Genomic DNA, 19,188 nt, shown 5'->3' with positions numbered 1-19,188 from the left:
GCTCTCAGTATACACTTTATTGTATTACTTACTATAAGCTGGACCTCAATATAATTTTCTTGCTGCAAAGACACACAAATGAATGGCTTTCATGTTTTCCTCCAACAAGCTCCCTAAGTGAATCATTATTTGACATCTACTGCTTGTGCAACAAATTCAAGAAAGTACCATCACTCAGTTATACTCAGTTATGGGGATATCTTAGATACATGGGGTACTGAAAGCTTATAACCTCTGTTAATATAAATTATCCTTGCCAGTGTAATTGTGCAAAATTTTGTAGAGACAATTTTGCATTACATTCTGTCAGGGTCAACATGAACTTAGCCATTAATTTTGATATAAATTGATGACTGCGAGAGATGGAATCTGCTCTGAAGGGTGCAAGAATTGAATTTTAATTAGGACTCACCTAGTTAACAGAGACAGATTGAGTGCAATGTTTACACAAGACCCATAGTGGTAAATATCAAGCCTGGGAAAATTTTAGTTGTGGGCCTTTTGAAACTGGTTTAGTAAAATTATATTTTCCTGATTACTTATTAATAAAGACAGTCTAGAGAGGATTATTTTAACTTAATGGGAGTGACAGAATGTTTGGCAGTTAAAGAAGTAATCCTGAGTGGCTAAGCTAAACAATGGGAGGGGGCTGTTCTCAGATGGAATTCAGGCTTATAAAATAATCTCCGTCACAATGTTAGTCCACGTTTTTCTGTCATGGGGGAATTAAAATTAATAATTATATTCAGAAGTTAATTGCTTACATGCATTTTGCATAAAATGTTATATAGTTCATGTAATATATGAATGAGTTTCGATTTAGTTATTTTGTATTTAATAAAAATCATGTATCTTAAAGATTTCATGCTTTATATAAGGTATTCTGAGAAATGATTTTTCCAAGTCTGGAAATCTATGTCAAAAAATGAATCACTGATTAGCAAAGAAATTAAGTTAGGACGAGGAGTGATGTATATTAATTTGTGTGTAATTAAGTTATGAATTCTCTTCAAATGAGAATCAAGAGCATGTGCCACCTGACATAGTTAAGCTGTTAATTTATAGTCACAGCAAGGCAGTAAAAATATCTGAGATGTTTAATCATGTCATGTTCCAGAAGGAAGCAATTAGCCACTAGACAAGACAAATTTACATTAATAGGGTTGTGAGTATGTATTAGGTTGCAAAATGACAATAGCTAGTTCTGTTGATTTTCGATAGATGATATCTGATGCAGAAAGAGTGGGAATATTTGTGATCCAAGGAGAAAAAACCCTGATATGCATTTAGGTTGGGTACCATATTTTTATTTGAATGGGAAAATTAGCTCAATAGCTGACTACACAGTGAAAAGATAGTACAGTCTGCAACCAAGCGGCTGATGACCCAATAAGGCTAAAAAGAGAGAGAGAGAGAATAAAAAATATACTGAAACGCCATCCTATCACCAGCAATGATCTGGGAAAGATCGAAAAGCAGCAGGTGATGCTGAAAATTTCAGTTCGATCAGTCACTCTATTATAGGATGAAATTTGTTCTGTCAACAAAACAGAATGGCTAATTAAATTTCACATAAATTTTGTAACTCTATTTCTAAGTGATAGTGAATCATTCAACTGTCATGTTTGATTTCATTTTGTTTATGATTAAATTCTTATATTTAACATACAGGGGCTCATGCTGTTCTATTCTATATCTCTGCTTAGATCTCCTTTATTCCATCCCTTAATTTCATATTTTGTTTTATTGTTTACTTGATCTAGGCAATAATACCATGGCCAATCATCTCCAAAATAACAATAACCAAACACCATAAGGCATGGATAGATTGCACATCATCCACCACATCCCGACAGCCAGCAAATAAAATTAATTTGCCAAGTCTCAAAACCACAGGAGGTTAAACATAGAATTTTCAGGAATGAAAATTTCCACATATACAATAAATGGTTCTTTCTTGGGTCCTTCAGCTTACCCTTATAGTATTATTATCATCTGTAGCTCCTGACCCTTCTCTAGATTCCAATCTCCTCCCTTCATCCTGATTCTGACCTGTACCTGACCTAGACAATGGGGCAATTGGAAGAGATGGGAGTGGTATCGAGTCACTATCTGCTCTGCCAACATCCACATTTCCATCGGGACTCATGGGGATATTTGGATATCTTTCCTGTCTCCCATTTAAAAACGGGCAATTGGGGGACAGTCTCTGGTGGACTTCATGGGGATTATCAGTGCGATTCCAATCACAGAGTGTGATGCCACACGAGAAACATCTAGTCTGTGTCCCCTGTCCTGTATAATAGAATCCATCTCTAGCAAGACGGCTAGTACTGCCATGTGCTGAAATAGGATAGTTTTGGAAAGATTGATATCGCATCCATTCTACCGACATGCATTCCTCTATACTGGGTGGAGAATCTGTACCAAGGCTAACCCAGAAGTCTTTAATATTAGTGAAAGGATACAACTGATGTCTCAGTCTCAGCCAATGCTGTAGCCTCAAGACAGATCCATGTGGAACAAAACCATACTGAAATATCCATCTCAGACCCGACCTCGATTTCAATGGATTTTCATCATCAGAAGACCCTCTATCTAAAGCTCCTAGTTTGAAGTTAAAGTCTCTTTCAACAATACCCAATTCAGAGAAAGGGATGCTATCAAGTTGTAACTGCACACTAGAAGGAGAAGGTCTTCCAGATTTATCACAGTGTCTGCCTTGCTTCACTGACACTTCTCTAATGGCAACTTGGATTCCTTTTTTAATGAGGGAACAGCCACTCAACTTGGACTCTCTTGGAGAGAGACTTAATCGAGTCTGCGAGATGCTTCCCAAAAGAAAACGCATGTTTTGTGAAAATGACCTGTTTGAAACAATCCTTAATTTCGAATTCAAATGCAGCACAACATCATCAGATTGAGGTTCATTCAAATCATCATAAATGAATGGCTCAAGTTCTTCATTTGTATTTAATTTAATAGACTCATAATGGGATGTTTTGCTCCCTGTTGATTCAACCTTTGTAGATGGCTGATCTGTGTAATCCTTTGCTAAAGAATGTTGGTGTTTCTTCACATGCTCATCCTGCTTGTTATCATCATCATCGATATCATTATCAGCAGCAGCATCACCATCATCATCTTTCTTCAAGTTATCTGCAGTAAATACAGGAACTTCAAGACAACTGTCATTATCAGAAGATAATTTTGTTGATGCAGTACATGATAAGCTTTCATTATTCTCATCTGAAGCATAGCTTCCTTCATCAATGTTCAGTTTGCTGTCTGATGAATCAGCAAAGGGTTCAATTTTTGTCTTATCTTTATTGGCTATTGCATCAGTAGACACAGGGCCATGAGAAAATGTATACCTTCCAACATCGACCGCAGTTCCTTCCAGCACTACACTGTCAGCTCTGTCATACATACCATCTTTATCAACAGTTTTAACATTGGAATAATCACCATCTGATTCCACAAAGTTCGCATTTTCTTGGGAGCCATGACTTCTATTTCCTGCTGCATGATGATAATAGGCATTACAGTGATTAATAAAGATTTGCAGATGTGTGTCAAGAGAGTCTGCTGCAAACTCAAGACCAGAGTCAATGTCAGAAATATCCTGGACAGGGGACAAGGTTGTTTCACCATTACCTTCGCAGCTGCCAACAGGAAAATCAAAGGAAACTTTTCTAGGTGTTTCAGGCTTTATCCTTGATTTATAGCAAGTCTTGCATAAGGTATTATCAAAAGAATCTTTCTGCTCTGTTTGGTCATCATCAGTCTTTGAGTGTGAATGTTGATCATCCACTTCGATTTCATTCTCTGAGTTAAAAATCTCCAACATTTCTCCACGTACATCTTTAGAACCAAATGTGTAATGCCCCTTGTTTTCTGTGTATCCATTCTGATCAAGCAAGCATTCGATATATCTCTGATTTATTTTATCAGTGCAAGTAATAGGGTGTTTATCTGCATACCATACTCCTCTTCCCATAAATGAATCATTACACCAATTGATTGATAATATTGAAACTGTATTGTCACCATTTCTCCACATTGTTAATGAAATTTATGATAACCTTTTCCAGGCCACCACTACAGTGTTCCAGAAATCCATGTCTGAAAATAAAATAATAACTTTTAAGATTTAAGAGGACAAAATATTGTTTTTGTGATAAACCATTTTCAAATATTATTTCTGTCTCAAGGTTGTATAAAAAGAACATTTGTAAGTATCACTTTGCAAACATGACCTATTTTACCAGCCTCATTCAAACAAACATTACTGATACAACCAGCTGAAATAATTCAGATTTAAACATTTGGTTTTCAAGAAAACACTTATCAATAAAATATTTTGCAAGATTCTAACCTTCTTATGACAAATGAAAATGGAGGCCCAACTGGGACCAAGATCACTCACCTGGCTAACATGTGCCTATAGACCATTCTCAGAATGGATTCATGTATTCATGTGACCCTGTGTCAACAAATCCAAAACGAGGCTAAGCTAGGCACCAGCTTCCATGACTGCTACAACTGATACTAGCAAGGGAAAAAATCGTGACGAATATGGTTGTGTTTGGTTGTGCAATGGCAATGCTAGAATTCACATAGATTTTAAGCTTCCACCATATTCCATCAGTGACAAAGATGGAGCTTCGTAGAAAATGGATTGTTGCAATACGTCCTGATGAGGGGCCGAATTTTAAGATAAGAAACTGGATAATTGTTGGTGTGTTTGTATTTCCTTGCATCTGAATGATGTAAAAAAAGAGAAATACAAACGCAAAATAGATTCTGTCAATGAAGCAAATGAGTGTATGTATGTGTGTTTTATAATGGTAGGTTTCCAAAAATATTACCCTTAGTCTCATTCCACAAAACGGTCATCGAAATCCCTGCGTACCTCCACACAATGCATTCATATCAGCGATTATGAATATATATATATATATATATATATATATATATATATATATATATATATATGAGACCATGTTTTGTGGAATGGGACCGGGGGTAACACTTTTAGAAACATGTGTGTGTGTGTGTGTGTAAATTTTCATCCTCAGCCGTTTTTTTTTCCATATTCTGGAGGTATTATTTTTTTTTTACTACAGTGATATAATTTCAATGGCCTGCGCTGAAATAATTGTTTGATTTTTTGACAACTAATTATTCCAACTAACGCATGGTTTATTTTTTATTTTGGAGACACCCGTGATGAAATTCACAAAGAATGCAAAAGAAATATCTGGCAAACTGATAGATCGTTACTCGATGTACAGTAGGACGCCATATATTTTCTCAATCTGCGATGCTTAGACTCATTTTCGCGATACATTAATATTCATGTGGATCTCATTAAGACTGGTCTATTGAACAATGCAAGAGCAGTATGCCAAATATTATGTTTCAGTAGAATCTTTCTTCCAATGCTGCTGACTTCGTTACGTCCTGAAACATCTCAATGTTTTCCTTTTTCCTCTGTCTTCAGCCATTTATGATGACAAACCAGCAGCATCTATCCAATAATGAAAGGTTTTCATGCCATGGTGGTTTCTGTCAAATTTGGCTATATTGTTGAGCTGCTTTTGTGATAAAGTTGTTTAAATCTTTTCTTTTAGTTGAAACAGCCACCATATTTGTTGTCCGATTGTCATCACTGGTGCCATATTGAACCACTGAGATGCCAGAATGCTTTCTGCCAAATTTGCTCAAACTCTCCTAAACAAACTGGTTAAGAAATAGTTCAAGGGAGTTTCTAATTTATGTAATTTAATTTGAGTCATATCTGACAACAGACTGGCATCATTTGCACAAATCTGATGGCTTCATGTTAGGGTACTTTCTGTCAAAGTTTCCAACTTACTTTAGGAAAATGGTTATTAACGAGAAATTTCCAATCTTCATTTTCTGTTTTCTACACTTACATTTAGCAATCATGAATCAGCACTATTTATACAAGCATGAGGGTCACGGTTATGCCACAAAGTTGCAATACGTTCAAACTGATTCCCTTCTGTTCAGCTGTCTTTTGTGAAATTGTCATTTGAAAGTTTTTTGTTTTTTGTATCAATGACAATACTGACGACAAATCTCTACCATCTGTACAAATTTGAAAGTCCTGCATACCAAGGTTTGAAAAGCATTCGGTCAAAGTCTGCTCACTGGTCTTTAAAAGAAGTTTAATGATGTTTCTGTTTTTAATAACGGCGGCAATTTTTGACAGCAGATTGACATGTCCTCTGCCAACATTTTCTTGAAATCGGTTCCTGCAGTTTCTAAGGTCAACTGCAAATATCCATGAATAATCGAAAACAAATAACACACAATGAATGAAGCATGGTACAATTTGCAATACCTTTTCATCATCCTGTCCTAAAATTAAACTAAAAGGAATAGCAAGAAAAATCCTTATACAAACATGCCCCCACCTCTTCTAGCGAATGTCATCTCACCTAAACACTACAATTAAACAAATCTATAGTACTCGCTACATAAAACACTACTGTTAAACTACCACCTCCAGCTGCAGGTTGTTGTTGTTGTTTTGGGGTTTAACGCCATTTTTAGCACAAGATAGGCTATTCATGTCGGCCAGTATAAATGATGGAGGAAGAACCCGGGAAAACCCCGGAAAGAACCACCGACCCACGAGAAGCTACTGGCAAGCTTTCTCACGTACCCACATTGGCCGAGCCCGAGACTTGAACCCATGCAGACAGAGGTGAGATGGTAGTGATCCGTAACGGTGAGCGCTTCAACCACTCGCCCGCCCCCCCCCCCACTTCAAGTAAAAGACAATCTTAAAAGGTTGTGGAAGAACAATAATTTGTCAATATGCACATCTTTATATTTTTTGAGCATAAAATGTATCACCTATAAGCATAAAATGTATCCCCTATAAGCAGCAGAGAGGGCGAATCCCACAAACTATTTCGCTTAACAGAGCCTTCTATCGAGAACATTTTAGATGGAGCGGTTCTTTTCACAAAATAAACCCTTCAAGTCAGTATACATGATAAAATAGGCTTTCTCTGCTGACTTGAAGGGTTATCTCATGAAAATATCTACCTATACAACTATTTCTGCTAATACAAGGGTCTATCTTGCGAAAACACTCGGTGGTGTTCAGCCCTCTCTGCTGCTCTCTAGTTAGAGAGGTCGCTGCCTACAACTTCCAAACATTAAAATAGTCTTTTATAAAATGCATTGGTGCTGTAAACGCGATGACGAAGTCATCATTGTCGCCATTGTTGTTGTCATCGCCCTCTCTGCTGCTCTCTAGTGAAAAACTGTATCTAACCCAACTCAATACTGTGTTCAAGGATCATGTAAATTTATCGTTACAAATCCATGTGGTTTTGCCTGAGCACGACTAAAGAAATGTTTAAACTTATTTATATCCATATCGCCGCTGCACCAAGTCTGATGTACATTTCGTAACGTGTGTTTGTCAACGGCGTTGAACAGTGCAAGAATGTTACAGCTGTCCCTGATCACTTTCGGGATTTGTGTATATCGTTGAGTTACATAAATCATATCCACATTTTTATGTCTGCTGCGTGAAAATATCCTGGCAGGGTTTGATTGCTTGTCCAACATCACATCATCGTATACAACTAAATTGTTAATTCTCCCATCAATATCATCTTACTTGGTGATTCATCAATACTAGTAATAAATTCAACAACATCATCTCCGTCGTTTAGCCACTTTACACTTTCATTAAAATCTTTTAATACGCTGTAGCATCGCTGATCGTCCACAGATGGAGCTACCAAATCCCATTTCATCCACTTCATTATTAAATTAAGTAACAACTGTGTCTTACCACTCCCAGATGGGCCTATAATTATCATTCGAATTGAATTTGGTAGCACTGAGTTATGTTTCATTGGCTCTCGTCATTTTGTAGCAGAAAAGTCAGTGATCTCCATTAGATATATTATGAAATAATATGGATTTATATTGTGTGAAATGTAGAACACGTACCCCAACTGCGGACATAACAACCACTACAACAAAAAATAATCGACAAGCACTTACAGGCAAGTGTGAACGATGCGGTACAAAAAAGTTTAAATTTATTCCGTCAGGTAAAAAAAAAAAGGAGGTGATATTGCAGCCAAGTTAAGAAAATTACTAGGAGCTCCGTGGGCTAAATACCCAGGAGAAAAACATCTTCCAGGATATAATTACTGTGGTCCTGGAACCCGACTTGATATCAGACTTGATGCCTTAGATCAACCCAATCCAGGTGAGTATCCCATAAACGCTATCGATAAGGCGTGTCATGCGCATGATGTAGCTTACCGAAGTAAGGATTTGCAACAGCGCCATCTCGCGGATGTGAAATTAATTCACGCGTTAAATGCCATCACTGATAAATCTTTCAAAGAAAAGTTAGCTAGTTGGTTAATAAAATCTGCGATGAAAGGTAAATTAGCGTTAGGTGCTGGTAATTAATTATAATGGAGTCGATTTATTATTCCCCAAAAGGATACTGGAGAGGTAGCGTAGCAATTAGTAAACTCGCTGAAGCAGCAAAAGTTACACGCGTTACTGCTAAAAAGTGGTTATCCAAACAAGCAATATGGCAAATTTATCTACCACGTCCTAAACAAATTCACTTTGCACATTTTAATGTTAGGGTACCAAATGAAGTTCATCAGGCTGATATATTATTTCTGCCACATGATACCATTCGTCGCCGAACATACAAGTACGCGTTAACTGTAGTTGATGTTGCAAGTAGATACAAAGATGCGGAACAGTTAACGACTAAAACATCATCTGAGGTTGCCAGTGCTTTTGAACGAATTTATCAACGAGGTGGTCTGCGATGGCCACATCTGCTACAAGTTGATCCTGGCAAAGAATTTCAGGGTGCAGTATCGTTGTTGATGAAGCAACATAATGTTACCATCAGACGAGGGCATACTGAAATTCATCGTGATCAGGCAATTGTTGAGAGATTTAATCGAACATTTGCTAAGCGGTTATTTGGATATCAGTATGCGAAAGAATTCATTCAGGATACGAGATCTCGTGAATGAGTTGCAAGATTACCAAGTGTGATAACTGCATTATATAATGAAATAACTCGAACAACCAACATGAAACCTATTAATGCAATTACCAAAAAACATATATCTGTGCAACGTGATTCTTCAGCACAACCAATACTGGGTGATGTCACTGTGAGATATTTATATGAACCAGGTGAACCTGAAGGTGGTAAAGCGAGAGCGACTGATCCCATCTGGAGTCTTACTACACGTAAGATATCTAACATAATTAGATCCACTGGTAGACCAGCAATCTACAGGTTGGATTCGACTGCTCCTCAATGTGGATTCACACGTGAGCAATTACAAGTAATTCCCGAGGACACACAATTACCACCCCAATCACTCAACTAGCGCCAAGGGTGCCAGCACCCCAACATCGATTACATTCAAGACAGGTCAACATCACATTTTCGCGTGTATTCGGCTGTCAAGCATATATTGCAATAACACTATTGGCGCCCAACGCTTTTCACTAAAGTGTCTGCCAAACCAAACATAACAGCACGGATGAAGTTTTTCGGCAAATTAACCGAAGTCACACGAGTAAATCCTGTCAGGGAAAAATCGGGTAAAGGACCGTTTATAGCAAGTCGTGTCATCGAGTTTGTGGGATGTCCAAATCGCTTAAAATATTTGTTACACTCGCCCATCCTGAGAAAGCTTCCCAGGTAGCATGCAGTCATATCCACGGAAATCATCTCGCGGTAGTCATACTCGGTATTCCACAGCCCACCATGCCCATACTCGACACAACTCAATTGTATATCCGAGAGAAACTCACTTCGGGTTGGTCTCCATGAATTTCTTTCTCTTGCAGCGTGGGCGACAACACTCGGAACTGTAAAACAATTAGTTAATAACTGCTCGGTGTTTTCTTCGATTCAATATTTCTCGGCGAGTTTTTTCATTTGTTGTTGCAGAGATTCCGTCCGGTATAAGTCGCCGTTAGGTTTAACAAATTGATCATACTCGCCATCTTCGGAACTTTTAAACAACCACATCGACACAGGGTCGGTTTTACTTACCTGTTTAATAAAATCAAATATATTCCCGCGATAATAATTCACAACACGATCCCGCGGAAATATCGTAACTGCGTTAGTCCAAGCATGAGCGTTATGATCAATGATATTTACTGGAGCTCCGTATCGATTATATTTCGATTTGTATAATACTTCCTCTGTTATCGTTGTTACAGTTATGGGAAATCTTAATGCTTTTTCTATCTCGGCAACATCGTTTATTGATGCTCCTGTGTGTTTGACTCGCTCAGCCCACGCTGCTATCTTGGACTGTCTTAACGCAGTCAGACCATTTCCCCGCATCGCATTTTTAAAATGTTCCATTACTCGCTTGGCTACACAATTCAGCCTTGACAATCTCATCGGGGTAAGTTTATCAATTTTTGGTTATTTTATCGGATAGATTCTATAAATGACCACTGTCACAGGATATGCTCGAGCGTAATATGGTTTATCAATCCCAGTCAGCGCCCCTGGTTTGGAATCTTTACTTAACAGAACAGTCTTTCCGCTAGCAAGGACAGGGTCGAGTTTATCACGGATAATCCACGTATCGGAATATGCTTGCACAATAAATTTTATTCTCAAAAAATATTTCCGACTGCCTTGATATCCATCAAAGAGGTAATCAATAATCGTTTTCGCTCGTGCATCATTCATTGTAGCGTCCTTGACTTCGTCAACATTGACAAACTCGACATTGACTTTGTCAATGTCGCGTATAATTTTAAATGACGACCATACGTGTGATGCTCCATCATCGCGGAATTCTTTTTTGGCATTCCTGATAATATCAAACAGATCAGTCAGGTCTCGTCTCCGCAAGTCAACGGTTAGTCTGTCAAGATCGAATCTCCTGGTGCCAATGGTAGATAATCTTTCAAATTCCTCCAGATTATATTTATGACGAATATTTAAATAAGAAAATATTATATATAGAATGAATAAATGCAAGTGGTTTCAAGTTTGATCTGTAATTCCTTGTAATAAATCCTGCAGAGGTGAATTCTGCGGAAACCATTCCCAGTGTGTACAACGTGGGAGTTTAGGGCCAATACCGTGTCTGCGATGTGGTGTTGGGGTCAGGGGTAAAACACAGTTATGTGCAAATTGCGCAGGAAAACGATACCGTGAACTCAAGCGATATTAGAACAAAAAGAATAACGATGTTGCACTGAAATGCGAGCGTGATTACTTAACTAAGTTTTCAGACAAATTATAAATTAGACAAATATATTATTATATAAATGAGCCAAGAATTTGTCCAACATCCAACCATTAAAAATTATGAAGCGAATCATGATGGAATAGTCAGAAATTGCAGGTTGAAAAAACCAGTTGGTGTTGTTAGTAATGCTGGTTATCTTAGATTTACTGTTGGGAAAAAGAGGTATCATAATCACAGGTTCGTGTTCGAGTGTTTCTTTGGAGAGATCAAAGACGATCTTGTAATTGATCACATTGATGGACAAAGACTTAATAACTCTCTTCAAAATTTACAAGCCATCACAAAGAGCGAAAATTCTACACAAGGTGTTGCTGGTAAATTTGTAAAAATTCCCAGAGTGGTCAGATCTTTTAACATAAGTACCTATGAAGAGAAAATATTTCACTCAATGAACTCAGCTGCCAAGTATTTCGGTATTAACTCCCGTTCGGTTCAACGTGTGGCAGATAAAGTGGCGAAAACTGTTCTCTCAAAAACATATAAGCATAAAATTGTTTTTCATTATCACTAAAATCCTAGGATTTTTAATGGGAGATAACTCCGTTAAGCACATCTCATGCAATTAGTTCCCTCCCTTTGTCAATGTGATTGTGCAATACTCCTTGAGATGTCATTACAGGTAAATTTATCCAGCGGGCAGAGCGGTATACAATTTTTTTTTTTTACAGCTTGTCTATAACACTTCCGCGTTTACAGGTATTTTTCAAATTTAAATTCGGCTTAGAATTTGTTAATGACATACACCACAGATGGGCAAACAGTTCTCCGTATACAGGTAACACGATCTCCAATTACCCCCCCCCCCTTTGACTTCGTCAAAGTGACTTCGTCAAGGTGACTTTGTCAAAAACTGTCAACATGGGCGGGTGTATAATATTTTTTTTCACAGATAAAATCTTTATTTTATTACACTTGTTCGGTTTTATGGTTCATCTGTATTTTTTCTGTGATTATATTTAAGAAAACAAGCACGAAATCCCGTGTGAGCCATTTTTGAACTTCCAAGTATCAGTCGGTTTATATACGATACGATCTTATTAGAAGACGGAGTCTTCGAAATTCAACAGCAATCAATACCATCTCGTCATATCCGCTCATGGCGGATGCTTTTTGCGTCATCTAGAAGCTGATTTTGGGGGGATGGTATACCCGCTGTTGAGTGTAGAAAATGACTCCGTTAGGATAAGTCGTCTTACTGTAAATACTAGAAAAATTAGAAGATCGCGGATTTAATATATCACTAAATCCTGAAACAATTATGTCTGATTTTTAATCACTACATGAAGCTACATGCACAGGGTGATATATTCTTCCTGCTCAATATCGATTCATAAAAAGAATTCAAAATAATTTGTATAAATCGCTGGCTACAGTAGAAGAAGCACAAATAAATGAATTTGTTTCATTGTCTCGTGAAATTGAAAAGATTAGGTTGAAATTAGCTCAAGTGTATGAAATGAAAAAGATAATAAATACTCGGGTAAGGAAATTAAAAAATTGTATGTCGTCTCCTTGATGAAATCAAGGACTTGGAAATGAAACTGAAAGTAAAAAAAAGTGATATATTTTTTTACATCCTTGATGAAATCACCTTGATGAAATCAAGGCGATAGTAATTTCCTTAGTCGGTGGGGTTTAATGCAGGAATGTGCATAATTGAGAATTTGATCTCTGTCGCTTACAATTGAAATAATATGCTCTCGTCTGAGACTATCTAACTGTTGCTGTGTTAGTAAAAAGTCTTCGTCTCCGTATTCGTCAATAATGAATTTAACGTTAATTTCTTCTTGTGCAAATGCAGCCCTAACTGCTTGCTCGAGCGCTTGTTTGTCGTACACGAAAACATTTATGTGGTTGTACATATTTGAGATTTATAGATTTATATCAATCTGATCTAAGATCTAAATACGCGTATATATTCGAGGATTTGATGTATACCGCAATCCACAATCACAACATGATCTTTTATCAATACTTGTAGTTGCGCATCAGTTAATATGAAATCGTCATTACCGTATACATCAACAATTTTTTTTTCCGGGGTAACTTTTCCTCCGCTGACAGCTTCATCAAGAAGTTCTTTATTATGTATGAAACATTTCACGCGGTGATACATTATATAATACTTGCTTGATTAATTGTAAAATAAATTTTTCTGCAGATTTCAATATTTTTTTACTTTTTTTTTACTGAAAAACGTTGAATTTCTGTGATTTTTGCTAATAAACACCCTATCAAAATTAGCAAATCAGACGATTTCTGTGATTTTTACTAGTAAACACCCTATCAAAATTAGCAAATCGGACAGTGTGCACAAAATATATATATATAATAAAATATTTTTAAGATTGAAAATCCCGAAAATCGAAGATTTTTAGGATAGGAAATCGTTTTACGTTGAAAGTCCTAAGACTTCACCAGGAGACTAATATAGAGTGTTTCATTCCGTAAATCAAGAAGATTCCCACGTTGGTCTGTCAGCGCGAAATTTATTCTGGTCAGCCACGGATTATGACATCGTAGATAGACCGGATTGATCGGCTCTTGCACAATCAGAAATCCAGGTGGTTCTTTCGGAGTAAATGAATAAAGAATAAATCCTTGCTGGGCTTGATTTGATACTGTCGTGTCCGTGCTGTAACTGCCATCAATGACATCACACACAAGATTGACCGCGACCACTTCAGTTATGTTTACGATACCCGGGGATACATGCCGGCCTTGCCCTTCGGGGTTATTGTTGTGTCTGAGGACAGTTGGCTCCGGTAGTGTTTTTCTGTGTTGTGCGAGTATGTCGTCGAAGGACTCATTGATGAGGTCGGTGACGGATTTTTTCTACTCGGGAACATTATACCCAGGAAATTTAAAATTCGGCAGCGTGGCTTCCGTCAGTGAATAACGGGCTAGAAATTGTTGTTTATAAAGATTTATGTCATCAGTGTAATCAATTGTTGCCTGAATTACTCGCCGGTTAATATATACCATGTCGGCGGCAAGCTGATTTAATATTTCAATCCGCGTAATAATTTCGCTGCGTGAACTTGTTATATAAAAAAGATGTTCTTGGAAGAGCCGCCGTAGCTGCGTTAGTTGTGTTTTTATGTTCTTGATTAATGGTTTTAAAATATTCAATAATATCTTCTAGGTCAATAAAATAAGAGCTAGTGTCTCCTTGGGGTTCTCGTGTATGAATAAAACTCCACCGAATATGGTCCGCACTGTAGAAGCCAAAATAACTACCCAACGTTGATCTTTTTATATTATCCACACGTTGTTTATATGACGGGGTAATTTCATTATATGATTGTTTGTCAGTGACATAGTCAGACTTTTTAGGCGTTGGTGGTATTGGTTGTGCCGGTGGAGCGACTTCAGGCCATCCTAACACTGTTCTGATTGAACTATTATAGATATCCACGGCGTAGTCTGGGGTGTTTATTTCGATCGCGGAAGACAGCGTTGGCTCATGAACAGTTATTGCTACTTTGGATTCCTTTGTTGTGATGTTTTTTATTCGACGTTGTAATTCCTCATTGATTTCTTCGATTTGATAAGACCCGGTTGATAACCCAATGACGTTCCAGTCTGGTGTGCCATTAGTGCCATCGGTACCAGGTTTATTTTTGTATGCAAATACCAGTGAATTATTTGCTGGTAATCCACCAAACGATTTTGATCTGATATTGGGCCAACTGTGATATACTCGTAATTGTGCTAACGCGATTTCGCTTACTGGAATCGCAGTTGGAAAGTTAAAATTGAATTCTGGCTTAGTTGAGGTTACTGTTAACAAAGATGTTCGCGCCGGGTTTGTATTTGCGACTATCTGCTGAAGTAATTCCGTTGACATTGTTGTTATTTATCTGCCGTCGTTTCAAATCGAAGTACTTTATACTCTGGATGTAGTCGTTGTACACCTTTGCCATTTGCGCGAATTCGGAATCTGATATTGTTGTATCGTCGAGACTGGATGATATCAGCGCCGACAATTTCGAGTAGGTGCTCGTGGCCGCGCTGTTTAACTTTTCATATTCGTGCAATTTTGTTAGCGCACACGAGGGTATTTTTTTCGCGATAATATTAGCAACTCCTGCAATTGTCGTTGATGTTGAAACTGTAATTGCGACCACAGCTGTAGCTGTGATTGCAGTTGTCACTGGTGTCAGCGCTGATAATAATACTCCCGTAGATGCAACTATCGCTGACACCGAATATACTATTGTGTCTAACACGGTTACACGCCGTTTGTATTTTTTTACCTTTGCTGTGTATTTGTTAATAGTATTTTTTAAATCTGACTGCCATTCGCGTACTTGATCATATCTATATTGTTGCGCTGTTGACTTCGTCAGGGAGACCATTTTATTATTTTACACAGTAACCAACTGAGGCGTTTCAGCTACAAATTCCAAACACCACCAGTAAGATGTTGCAGTTAATTTCTTGTCGGCGGATTCCAGTATAAATGTTTCTTCGGATCCGCTATTTAATATGATAGTCACAACCCCGGAATACTTGTCGGTGGAATGTCTCCAGGGATATGTTGTAAAGATTTCAAATTTAGCGGCACTGAACACAGACAGCCTGTACACTCCAGTGGCTGTTGCGGTATATTTGATAGTATTATTTTGTCGAGACCATGTTGCAAATCCAGATGATACCGTGTATACTATGTTGGTGATATGCCCAGGAGTAACTCCAGTGGGGACTTTAATCAAACTGGTTTTGTTAACGATCTCAGGAATCCTCGTTACGATATCCCGCTGTGTTTGTTTGATTGTGTCAGTGTTGGTCTTGATATCAGAAAGTTTTATGTCGATGACGGGAGGAGTTCCAAAGAACGTATCTATGGATTCATCGGTTTTTTGATGGTTTCTGCGAAATCTTGCAAACGCGCCCACGTGAACATCATACTCGGCCCGCAATGTTGTTAGTCTACCGTCAATGGCGCTAGTGCCTGTGTCAACATATTGTTTATTTGTGGCATCTTCCGATGATGTTGGATCTCTCAACGCGGTTATTTTGTTACCGTTGAGATTGAGTTCACCTGTCATTGTATCACCGGTCTTTTTTACACGTTCCCCTGCAGCTTTTTGCGTATCATCTCGCAACGCCTCGATTGATATCAGCGAATCTCTGATTTTTCCGCTATCAGTGAACACAGGGATGTTACCCGGAGTAGCTCCAATAACCCTACGAATTATTTCATGCCATTTGATATCCCTGGTTTTTAGTTTTCCGTGCCGGTCCTGAAAAATAACAACCTCATCTGGGTCTATCCCGGTCAGACTTAAAAGATTATCGATTTCATCTTTGGTCGCATATTTTGATAAATCCACGTCGGTGCGCTTCACTTTTCTGTCGAGAAGAGATCTTCCGTAGATATCAACCATTATTGGATAGGAAACTGTTTAAATTGACCCGTGGTATACTCGTGCACGACTTTGTGAGGTGGTTTGGTTGACGCTGTTATCGCATCAAGAACATTCAATACTTGCTGGCCACATATCGGAGGATCGGTCAGTGTTTGTGTTGGTAGAGTTGAGTACCAAACTTTCCCTGACTTTGCCCCTGACTTTGTCAGGGGGATGTTTTTTGTATATTTTAGAAATTCAACTGGCGGTGCTAACCCATACGAATCAAAATAGATAATTCCACGTGGATCGATCGCGTAAGCAACCCAGCGAGTTCCTGGACCATTGCTGTTATCAAGATTAATAATTCCCGTTTCTGGATTATTCGGTTGTCGTGGTAGTTGGTCTCGCATAAAGACGCCTCTGAAATTTTTTATATTTAATTGTTTAACAGCATCGAGCAAATCAAAATTTGACATCGGTGTGAAAATGCTAGCATTTTTTAGAACCTTTTTGGGTACCATGACGCCGGAGTTCCTGGAAGTCTTAGCCCTGATCCGCGAGCGGATCTCCCCTTTTGTTTGGTATCCTTTCCCTGTGGCTTTCTTTAGTGCCATTCCAGCAGCGGTTCCAACAGCTCCTAACGCGGAGGCTTTGGCAACAGCTACAGCAGCAGCGGCTATCAGTGCTGGTATTGCTGCGAGAAGTGGAAATATACCACCGGTTTTAACCATATCTTTGACCGCGGCTGAAGAGAAATCAAGTTGAGTTCCAGTCTTCGCCTGCTTTGCCTTATTGAAATGATTAAGTTGTGTTTTAGTTAATGACAGTTTGTTTGGACCGCCCATTAGCTGATCATGTATTAGCGTTATCGTTATCCCACATGTGCTCGCGTGTTTCGATTGTAATTTCTTAGCCTGACCAGGAGTCAGAGTGACATTAACGTGACTGTATGACATTTCTTATAATTTTGCGACTGATCTAATTGTCTATATGTTTTCCACTGGTGCATCAACGAATCTCATTCGGCCGCCAGCACCTTCAAGTAACATTGTTTTATCAGAAAGTATGACTGCGATTGCTTTGTAATTAGCTATAGCTCCTCTTGTCACATTAGCCCGAAAGTGCACATCAACGACAGACTGTCTAGTTAAATCAAGATGCTCTAACGAGAAGTAATAGATTGGATAATAATTTATAAAATCCAATTGTGATATTTGCAAACCAGTATCAATATTTAGATCACGTGCTACATATTTCGTCATTCGTTGATATGCACGTGCAACATGATTATTACCAAAATCTAACAGTATGTTCTCAGATGGTTCTTGATGCCCGTTTATTCTTAAAGAAATTTCTGAGACACCGAGTTTGTCAAATATCATATGCGAACGTGTTTGCGAGTTTACTCGTGTAACATCCTGAACAGCAATGAAAATATGTCGCGGTGCAGAAACTCCCTGCTGTGATGCTATATGCCATGTGAATAAACCATTATTATTACTCTGAATACTATCTGTGGTTGTTGTAAGCCACGATAACAACAATTTACCACCTTGATCCATGAAAGAAAGTAATTGCTGTTCTTCAGCAATTGACGGAGTCATTACCGGCATCCACAGTGATAATTATTAATACTTTACCAGCGTCACCAGCAGGTCGCCATAAAGCATCATTGTCATTATCTTTTCTAACCAGCACAACCGTTTTTTTGCTCCAAAAATTACCTTTCTGACATCTCTGCAAAATCCAAAAATATGCGACCGCGGAATCGCACAAAAAAATTTTCTACTATCTCCGCTCAACATTAATTTACGCGTTGCAAAACCTAAATTAAATTCTTCATTAGCACCGTGAACCACCGGCCACGTATCAGCGTCAGCGCTATTGGCAAAGTTTCTTGGTCGTCTAATATTATACTGATTACTGTTAGGATGATCAGAAGTGTCCTTGGCAAACATCATTGATGGACCAGCTGATCTTGTATAATCATCAAAATATCTCGCTAGACCAATTATTGTTGTAGCAACATCGACATCATTCTGAATCGATTCGATATTTTTTCCATCAATCATATATATGGTGTTACTAAACAAGGCCATAATTCCGTTATTGACAAAACCAACTGTATCCCCGCGGCGTAGTCTGTGTTATCTAATTTTTTAATTTCACCTTCTACTTCAATAAATGCTTCAGCGGGCAGGAAATATCTACTTGTATCCTGAACTTGCAATTCAATTCGTCCTCGTTTATTTGGCTCTCGTGCGTCATAAGAATAATACTGATAATCACGCACTGATTCATTTTTAAGAACCGGTTCGTCTATGTCGAATGCTGGGTCGGATTCCCGTTTAAACATTTTATTATAGAAGTTATCGTCTAAAACGAAGACCACTTCCCGCCACCAAACTTGTGTTTATTTGTTCAGGATTTATCAGCGCCGCTAGTTTTTGATTTGCGGCTTCATTTATTACTTTACTAACATTTGCGGGCATGTC

The 19,188-nt window shown here is 38.2% G+C and overlaps 1 protein-coding gene across 1 annotated transcript in view; it reads right to left on the bottom strand.

Moving 5' to 3' along the window:
* LOC149797294 (uncharacterized) overlaps positions 1–4,121 on the bottom strand; it is an 88,567-nt gene extending 84,446 nt beyond the window's left edge. The window contains exon 1 of the mRNA XM_089962012.1: positions 1,976–4,121. Coding sequence (XP_089818138.1) covers positions 1,976–4,063 — 2,088 coding nt within the window. The 5' untranslated portion in view covers positions 4,064–4,121. The remainder of the gene's footprint in view (positions 1–1,975) is intronic.
* Positions 4,122–19,188: the final 15,067 nt, after the last annotated feature.

Source organism: Sinohyriopsis cumingii, chromosome 6, assembly GCF_028554795.1.
Source record: "Sinohyriopsis cumingii isolate HCF-2022 chromosome 6, ASM2855479v2, whole genome shotgun sequence".
Taxonomy (NCBI): Eukaryota; Metazoa; Mollusca; class Bivalvia; order Unionida; family Unionidae; genus Sinohyriopsis; species Sinohyriopsis cumingii.
This window is presented reverse-complemented; position numbering and strand designations above follow the sequence as displayed.